Source organism: Montipora capricornis, chromosome 1 (genome assembly GCF_036669925.1).
Source record: "Montipora capricornis isolate CH-2021 chromosome 1, ASM3666992v2, whole genome shotgun sequence".
NCBI lineage: Eukaryota > Metazoa > Cnidaria > Anthozoa > Scleractinia > Acroporidae > Montipora > Montipora capricornis.
The window spans coordinates 33324675-33334674 of NC_090883.1; the positions used below are offsets into that span (position 1 = coordinate 33324675).

Below are 10000 nucleotides of genomic sequence, written 5' to 3' on the forward strand. Positions count from 1 at the left end.
AGAAACATTCCATGAACTAGACTAAACTGATTGGAGATGACAACTTTGAAAAAGAGAATTTGTCACAATGACTTGCAAAATCCCATTCCCTGGACAACTGAAATAATGGTAATACATGTACTCTTATTACCTCTATATGCAAGACTTCAGTTCTTGCAAAATCCTTCTCAGCAAAATACACGCTTGTGGCAACTTGACAACTTAATATACTAATTTTACAAGCCAAAATATTGTAAGTTACACTCACCAGTTGGACTTTTTTTATCCTTGAGTAGTTTGTCGAATGTGTATAGGATCTGGTAAGTTCTTTGTTACTCACTTATGCCCAGGATTGACCCAAATGCACACCCAATTTTGACATCCAACACCTTCATACTCTAAAACGCAAATCATAAAGCCCTGAAAATGAGATGCCATGCACTCAGCTTCTCCCATTGGCTTTTAAACCCTTTTCTTAATGCAGGGTTTTCAATAACTTTTCAAGCATATGCTTCGGGGCTAATCAAGGTAACAAGCTGTCACTCTTGTCTTTTTAAGTAATGGTCCCGCTAAGAAGCAGGCAGAAAAACAATAGCCCTCGGCAATAGGGTCATTAATTTTGTGGTGCTAATTGGCGCATAGGGCAAAAGCCAAATTTCACCAAGATACAGATAATAGGGGTAGGGAAAAGACAAGGCCTAAAAATGAGGTTTTTTAAAATTTGTTCTTAGTTTTTTCGGTTTTTTTTGGTATTAGCCAATGAGATGAGCCGATTTAAATGGAATTAACAATTAACTGTTCGCACCTTTTTAATGAGTTTTGCCGTACTCCTGCCTACCTTTTAGCTGGTCCATTACTTAATACAAAAGTTTGAGTGAAAATCTGACAAACGGACTGTGATATACCATCAATGACCAGCTTCCAAGGAAACTCCAGCTTAATGAATATATTTGTTGTGCAATGGTTAAGGAGTAAATAGTTATCATTATGACTGAAGTTATAAGGCATATTACAGGACACGCACACTTTTCTGCCCAGTACTTCTGTTTTAGTTTTCAGTTCCCGTTGACATTGTAATAAAAATTAATGTTAATTGAACTGATGCATACTTTAATTAATATTTAGCAAATACCGAATGAGTAGTAGATCTGTAAAAACTGGGCATTTCCAGTGGCAAAATCTGAAGAGCCTCTATCTGAAGAGCCTCTCTAGGATATTGGTCAAGCATGTCCCAATCTGTAGCATCAGAACCCCTATCTAGTTGTTATTCTTATGAAGCATGCACTCACTCACAGCTTTGCAGCTAGTCAGCCACGTCTTGACAAAATTACCCACATCAAGAGCCCACAATCCGAAGCGTAACAACTCCCATGCTAGAACTATGTCACCAGTATTTAAAGGACACCAGGCCATTTTTAGAAGAGCTTGGCTGGAAAGATCTTTTTTTAGCTGAGATTTCAATCTTCAAGTAAACAGCTGATCAGGACTGTAAAAATGCTAAAACAAATGAATCAAAATTGCATTCTTCTGGTTACTGTGGACTTCTCTCCATACTGGGCGTCAGGTAAGGACAAACACCTCTCGTAAACATGACGTCTAAAGTAATATCTTAAAAGTTTCTTACTATCTCAGCAACTCCAAATATCACAACAATGTCCAAGTTGGAGAGTTTAACCTGTAAGTAAAAGAACAGGATCATTTGAGATTCTGAATTAATATTCCCATGGATATTTTCCTTGACATATCAAAAATTCCTAGCTATGAACTTTCTCTTCACTATAAAATAAACGGTGATTGAAAAGTGAAAACTATTTCAAACATTTGATGAATTGTTCAGTTATTGTGCATTTTTCATACAGCAACTTTCAGAAAAATCTCCCATATTCCATCCAAGTCTCAGAAGCTCCAAAGATTATTTCAGTCTTGTGGATACTGGTCTCGTCCAAAAGAACTTAATAAGAGAACAAGTTACAGAACGCACACAGCCAATTCTCTTTTCACTGTGAAGATGACACAGCTATTATTTTCATTATATAGTACTTTTTATTTATTCCAGATGGTCTGGATAGCACAAGTGTTACTAATACTTTTAAAAATACAACCACACTTTTGAGTTTAAGGAACATGTTTCGATGTTTCAAACATCATCTTCTGCAGCCATAGTGATTGTAACATTTAGCCTTCTCAAAACCGGCCAGTCAACGACTCAATGAGCCACCTCCTCAGAAAGTTTGACCATCTCTTTCCATGCAGTCAGAAAATGTCTTATTTTTATTATGACAGGTGAGACAAAACAAAACCAGACAATTAACACAATTTTAGCTGTAAAGTAAAGTCACTGGAGATGATATAAAGGCTAATCAAAAAAATGCTTGTTTGACGTACAAATTCGCTTCCGCAATATTTTTTTGCGTGGTGCACATGAAATGTATAAGTAACTAACATTCCTGACCGTATTTCTTATCAGACACCATGCAAGTGTCAATTCCATATGTGAAATTTCGTCACTCTAGATCCCCCAGATTCACTAAATTGCATCTGTTAGTGTCTAAATTTCAAAATTTTCTTACGGAAACATGCCTAGCTTGCGCCCTTTGGGCACTCACTTGGCGGTCACCCCAAAATGCAGACTGTGGCCTGTGCAGACCGTGCAGACCAAGGGAAAAATATGGCATTACCCTCACTATTATTGAGAGCTAACCGTAAACAGGCTAACCTGAATGTTATTTAGGCCTAATTAGGCTAACCGAATGTTATTTAGGCCTAATTCAGGCAAACCGAATTTTCATTCTACAGACGGTCTGCACAGTCTGCAGTCTGCGTTTTTCAGTGGCCCCTCGCTTGGGTGCCTTGGGCACCAAAACCGTCTCCACTTTCCTTATAACCTGCTCCCCAAAAACATTTTGAGAAGGTTGAACATTGAAATTTTTACAAGATAATTAATATATAATTAATATATAACTATCAATACAATGATTCTTTGTAGATTAAATGTTCGTTACAAGTACATGTAGATAAAATTCAAACGAACCAACAATATTACAGATGATACAACTGACATAACGGTAAAAGTTTAAAAGTGTAATGCTAAACTGACATGATCAACTTGTTTGTTGAGTTCGGGTTTCAAGCGCTCAATATGGAAGCTCTCCTTGATTTTCAGTTGATAGAAAGAAGTAGCATTATCAATAATTTTGAAGCAAGAAACATCACAATTATCCTGACAGTTTTTAAAGAAACTAAGATGCTTGAAAATACATGTATGAGAATTTTTATCCCGGAAATGGCAACAACAGTAACAAAGTCGCAATTAACATTCGGCTAGGCACGCTCTTTTAGTTTTCTTTATGCTCATCTGTTGTCCTGCAAACTTTGTTTTCGCCCTGACTTTGGCACTGCTGGAATGCAGAAAATCATTGGTACTGAAAGACCTGCTTCGCCCACTATTATGAAGAGGATTCTTACAATAACTATTATTGTCTCATAGGGTTATTTACAAACTTTAAGGTTGTGATGCAGGACCTTAGTTTACTGGCCTAATAAAAAATCTTACAAAATCAGATCATTTGTAGTTGTGAAAGCAAAGGCAACAGATTATGTCTGAGATATTATTTACGCTAAGTCTTTGTGCAGTCAGGAAATAGGAACTCCCGCTCAGCAGATTTGGCACATGAAATGTGACATTAAAATGTGTTGCATAAATGCTTCATTATTTTAACAGCTACATTGCCGAATGATAGTTAAATATAGGAACTTCCGCTATAGCCAGCCTGTTTCTAGATGAAGACCACTTTAATGCCTGGAGTTAAGAGCATTTCTCACCTTCTACAAGTCATCTCTGGAAAATGTGTCCTTCTTATGGAGTCCTTGTAGCCTTGCCTGCAGTTTTGAATACCAAACCAGCCAATGATTTAGTTTATACCCATGAGCTTGGTAACCATGTCTAGCAGCCGAAAATACCTGCCAGAGAGTCAAAATCAAAGTTGATTGACAGGCAGTCCAAGAGCTAATAGTCTTACCTTCTCTGAGCAAGAGGCTTTATAAATTTTTACCAGCTTCAAAACAAAAACACTTAACGCAGTAAAACGCTGTGTAACAGGATGTGCAAACAGACACTACCACAATTTTGGCAATAGAACAATGCCATATTCGTATGAGCAGAACTTAGCACATATCTGAACAAAACTACATCAAAGTACATACTAATTATTAATGATAAAATGATCATTGATGGTTTTGCAGTCATTTCGTGACCAAATCATGAGAAAATTCAAGTAAAAAGGCCCATTTCATCATCATCATCATCCTTTTATTCATTGGTAAGTAGGCTCTTCGCATGACCGTGTCACGTGACCTTGTCAATTATAAAAAAATGGTCGTGGTACAAAACACATGCCAAAAATGGAAAGAGCATGATTGAGGCCATTGACGTCAAAGTGCATGATTTTAGAGCGGTTTGAAACTTTGAAAATTGTAAAAGAATTGAGTGCTGGAGGCAAAGTTTGCCATCCAGCAGCTGTTTTCCATATAAATCTCACTTAAGCTTAAGTTTTTAAGCATTAAAATCAATGTAAAATCTCTCGCCTAAATGTCAGTGGCCTCAAAATTGACATTCTCACTAATTATTTCTGGCGTCTGGCATCTTTTTTGTACCACAACCATTTTTTTAGGATTCAGGCCCCGTCCACACATATCCAGATTTGAATCTGAATTTTTTTCTTTCCGGATACACCTTTTGTTCACACATATCTGGTGAATTCCCTGGAGAGTGAACACACTCTCCAGAATGGATATTTTTTAATCTGCTGTGAATCCAACTGAATGGACACTAAATTTATCATGAATTTTTTAATTCGGATGATGTAACAAGATGGAGCCCAGTTCCTTTCTCAAGATTACTGTCGCCATGAGGAGTCCTGAGTCCGGATAGATGTGGAAAGGCAAATTTGATTTGAATTCGCTACGTGTGGATGGGAATATTTTTTAATCCGGAGAATTAAAGTTGCAGATTCAAAAATATCCGGGTAAGTGTAGACAGGGTTCACACAAGGTCACCGTTCTCACGTGACACGATCATGCAAAGGGCCTATTACCCCTTCAACGTATGGAATGATAAACGAGTTGTAAACTAAAACTTGCCACTCTCCCATTGCCAGTGCCCAAATTCAACATCGTCGATCCTTGCCTTTAAGAGCTTTTTGCCGGTTTAGTAATATTAGCACTTTGTCTCTCTGTCGCTGGCACATAGGAAGGAAAATTTTTCTCAGAGCTTGCGTGACAAACGCTACATTGACAAGAACAATTCCAAGTGCTGTGGCTCCTGTGATTCGAACAACTCCGTACTTTGCCAAATTTGCATGATTTCTTGGGGATCTTGTTGTCTTCTTGGAGCTCTATAACAAAATGGCTTTCGGAGTCCATTCCTCTAAAGAAGACAGGACTGTTCGATTTACACAATTGAGGGCAAATAAACATAGCCAGAGCGTAACGTAAAGAGGACTCCAAAGTATCGAAAAGAAACACGAGAAAGGAACATTTTTACTCTTTTGTGGAAAGTTCCCATTTCATTTAAGCCGCAATAACCTATCTCAAGAGTGAAGTCCTGCAATTTCGCTTGTTGATACTGCAATGGCCTTCATCTAACTCGTGTAAGGGTGGGGAAGGGATGGGGATGGGATTTGTAATCGCGAATCATTTTCGCGTGAAAACATAAAGTCATAAAAATCCGGAGTAGATTGCAGAATCCGCCGAAAACAAAAACCGAAGATTTAAAAAGTCCCACGAAATTCGTGCGTTTTCCGCTGTAAAGTCACAACTTTGCCTAACGTGGGTGGGGTAATAGTGTTACATCACAGCCTCGCTTGCATGATAAGAAGTACTGCTGAGGGAGGGAGGGTAAAAACAAGAGCTGGTGGTGTTGAAAGTTCACGCTCCTTTGCGTTATTGGGCTGTATTTAAGTTAACCATCGGGTGAAAATAGCAAAACCAAAATTATTAAAGGTGGAGTTTCTTTCCGGTTTTTAGAATTTTTAAATGAACAATTTTCAGGGTAGTAGGACTCAAAACACAGGGCAGTGATCACCAAGAACGGGAAACGTAGCGTGACAGGACAAAGTCAATTCATACAAACACACAAAACTTCATCTAAAAAGTTTAATTAAACCAGAACTACTTTTACAAATGTTACAAACTATATCTATTACTTACAAACAATTTCAAGCATGCATTATGAGAAATCTTCCGTTACATATCGATAATAGAGTTTTACAATGCAATTAAAAAGTCAAAGTTGAAATATTATTTAAAAACTGTCCAAATATTTTGTGGTCTACCCCGAAGGGTCTTTTTTTTTTTGGATCTACTTTTTTTACTACCTATAACACTACCTTGTAGTGTGGTTACTAGTATTTAAAATTTTTCATTAACTAAAAAATGTGAAAGTTGTGAAAGTTAGGATCCAAATTTCACCTCAACTTTTGTGATTGGTTCATTTCATTCAAGAATTGGACCTCTTAGAAAACAAGACATTTTCTGAGTCTTTTTGTGATTGGTTAATTGAAACACAAAACTTCTTTTTGATTGGTTCATTTGGATCCGTAGATGACATCAGCAAAGTAGTTGAATATCAACTCAGCATTTTTTTGTTTTCCACCAAAACCAATATTTACAAGAAAAATATGCTCGATGGCGCCTTTGAAACACGATCCTGTGCTATCAGTTTACAATGGATTTACAAAAAGTACAACTAAAGAATGAAACTAAAGAAATCATCAGTACAAATTCAAGTTACTTAAGCATTGAATAATCAAAGGTTCATTGGGAAGAAGTGCAAGGAGCTGAGCTTTGAAATGTTTTACACAGAGACCATGGACACTTCAAAAAAGTTGTTTGGTTTACGAAATAGTTGGACATTTTGTCTTTCTGAAGCTATTTTTGGTAAGCTGGATTTTAAATGAAATTGCTTGTATGTCACAGTGTAATAAACAAAATTCAATGTCAAATTTGTTTGACTTTGTTGCTCTTGTATTGTTCATTCATCTGTTATGTTTGAACCTATAATAATTTTGTTATTTAAAAAAGCTTTCACGAATCCATGGTTCCTTTATATTCAAAGGGTTGAAATATTTAAACCTTCAATTTTTCTCGTACTGATTTAGTTACCGTCCTAACTTCAAACTTTCAATTTCGTAAGCTAAAAAACATCGAAATGAAACGACTGCGTGTTTTTAGGGTTTAAGTTTATTCAAAATAAAACTTCGCAATTAATATGCTGAACTGATTTACGGAAGGCGGCTTCATCAGTTATACTGTTACCCAAGAGGTTTAAGCTGTTTAGTTTGCAATTACTGTGCTTTAGTGCTGCTGATAAATGCTCGGCTGCTTTATCAGTTAACTTGTTACCCATGAGTTTTAAGCTGTTTAGTTTGCAATTACTGTCCTTTAGTGCTGCTGATAAATGCTCGGCTGCTTTATCAGTTAACTTGTTACTCTGGAGGTTTAAGCTGTTTAGTTTGCATCCAGTATTGACAAGAAACTTTTGCACTTCTTTTGCACCCAATGAACCAAGATCATTTATCCACAAATTCATACTCAAAACTCCCGAAGCATTTTCTAAGAAATGCGAGACAGCAGCAAAGTCAACAGGCCCGAGTGAACAGCCACTAAAATCTACGGCGTTAAAGCCAATTTGCTCAATTTTGTTTTGTAACACTGCCTGCTGTTTTTCATCATCAATCTCGTACAAACACTTACATAAGTTCAGTGCTAGGTGTCTGTCTTTATAAACTGGCCAACAGGTCAGTGTTTTGGTGTCTGGTAACGAGTCATCATTCATCATTTCCCTTTCGGATTTCTCCTCAGTCGACATTGGAAGCAGTTTGATAAAAATGTCGCTGTTTGAGCTCTTTGTTTTTTGATCAGATCCCAGTAATCCAGCCACAAACTGCAGCACCATTTGCCATGCACCATCGTTAATGTGTTCTGACACAAAGTTTTCGAGTTCTCTTTTACTCAAGGACTCCACAACATTTTTTGCAGCGAAGAATTCTTGCAGAGTCAAATGTGTAAAGCAGTATTGGGCTTTCGGCGGCTCATTAAAACGGGATTTGGCGTCTGGCAATCTGTGAAGAAGTCCACAATCTTCCAGTCCAATGACTTCGCTTGACTCCAACAGCAATCTTCCTTGTTTTACTCCCTCAAAAGCAATTTCTCCCAGTCTCTTGAAAATTTCTTTGTGAGCATTTGGGAGCTCGTTAAATGACAAGTACATGTACTTTCTGAGACTGGGCAGGTTACCTTGAGCGTTGCTTTGCCGATTGTGTTTAAAAAAGAAAATCTTTACAACCATCGCGTAAATATCAGTCATTTTTGTCGGCAGGGTGTGTGCTGGATCAGTGAGACTGATAATTTCCCAAAGACAAGAACAAATCAGAAAACAGTTCACTGGGATGTAGCACAATGAAAACAGGTTCATGTTCGACTTAATGTGTCCCCAAATTTTGTCCTTTGCGTCGCGAACTCCTTGTGTAAACTTTTCGACATAGTCTTCAACCTTTTCGGACGTAAATCCGAGGATTTCGACTGTTCTATCAAAATTCACATCTGCAATACAGGGGACTGCCGTTGGTCTTGTTGTTGTGATTATGTTTAGACCACGAAGAAGTTCTCCACTGGCTAGTTTGTTAAATAAAGTTGAGACGGGCATCTTCTCCTCCAAGGCATTGTTGTAACATTTCTGGTCTTTTCTAGCGATATCCTCTTTCGCAGAAAATTCATCGACTCCGTCAAAAATAAAAAGTACCTGGCTTGGGTTTTTAATTACAAATTTCCAAACAGCTTCATGTAATTTGTCAACTGTTTCTGCGTTAGCCAACAGTTCATAGAGACTAAGCACTAGATTGCTTGCAAAGCGCCTGAATTTCATGAGGAACACAACAACAATGTGTTTTTTGTCATCTTGATCTCCATTAAAGGCTTCACCAGATGCCCACATTCGAAGGATTTTAGTGCTTAGCAATGTCTTTCCTATGCCAGGACGTCCAACAACAAGGACGTTCTTGTGTTCTTTGTCAATAACATCCTCTGGCTTGGCATAGAAACAGTTCTTGGAATCGGGCGGGTATTCTTTAAGTTGTTTGCTTCTGTCTTTAGCAAAGACATGATCAGCTCTGCCTTCATGCATTGCCACATTGACATAGATTTGATCAATGTTAAGATGAGTGGGTGTCGGGCCCTCGCCTGGGTTGCGTGCAAAGGGTTGTTTGAGATCAGTCAGTTCCGTTGTGATATTTAAGCAGTCATCCTTCATTTTTTTTATGGCTTCTGTCAGTTCAAGTTGCTCTTCTTCCGCTTCACCTATACGAGGTTGATGCCCACTTTCTCTCTCAGCTAAAGGCATTGCTCCTTGAGGTTTTCCGCGTTCTTGATCCGAGTTCGTTCTCAAATGATCAGCATAAAACTGTCGATTTTCCATAAAGTTTCTTTCTCTCTTAGCTCGTGATAAGATCCAGACAATCTCCACGAAAGCACAAAATGCGAAAATGCCGTTAACCATTGCCACAGCATTGATCCAAAAATTCTTTTTCGTTGCTCTCCGATTGATACATTTGTAAACTGTTGATTGTGTCTGGTTGCCTCTCTCAACAGGACAGGTAAAATCTGCGGGAAAGTGCCCGGGATAGAGTAAGTCGGTCTTTAGGAAGACAATGAAAATGATCCCCAGAGCAAATTTTGCGGCAAGTTGAGATAAATATGCGAAGAAAAGGCAACGCCTTGGAATTCGTCTTCGATTGCTCAACCTCTGTTCCGCATCTCTGAGAGCGCCCCTAAGTCTATTAACTGTGGACTTGATGCACACGGAGTAAACAAGGGACACCAAAGAAATTGAGAAGAAATTAACAATGACGAAGGCGTAGAGAGGAATGCCGATTTTGTAGAATTGCTTTTGGTACTGGTTGAAGCACTTTCCTTGGATAAAATCCTTCTCGCTGGTGGTTTTCACATCGCAGCCGACGTCGAATCT

General features: G+C 38.1%; 2 protein-coding genes and 1 long non-coding RNA gene across 5 annotated transcripts in view; all 3 read right to left on the reverse strand.

Annotated features, from left to right (window-relative positions):
* LOC138039874 (coiled-coil domain-containing protein 93-like) overlaps window positions 1–10000 on the reverse strand; it is a 94486-nt gene that overhangs the window by 53077 nt on the left and 31409 nt on the right. The window lies entirely within an intron of this gene.
* On the reverse strand, window positions 1402–3990 carry LOC138040003 (uncharacterized). The gene is made up of 3 exons (XR_011130675.1): window positions 3802–3990; window positions 1604–1654; window positions 1402–1476 (listed from the first exon to the last, which is right to left on the reverse strand). It is a non-coding gene; the product is annotated as an uncharacterized lncRNA (long non-coding RNA).
* The window catches only part of LOC138039237 (protein NLRC5-like), a 4063-nt gene continuing 181 nt past the window's right edge, over window positions 6119–10000 (reverse strand). The window contains exon 1 of the mRNA XM_068885446.1: window positions 6119–10000. This exon is cut by the window's right edge and continues 181 nt beyond it. Coding sequence (XP_068741547.1) covers window positions 7223–10000 — 2778 coding nt within the window. The 3' untranslated portion in view covers window positions 6119–7222.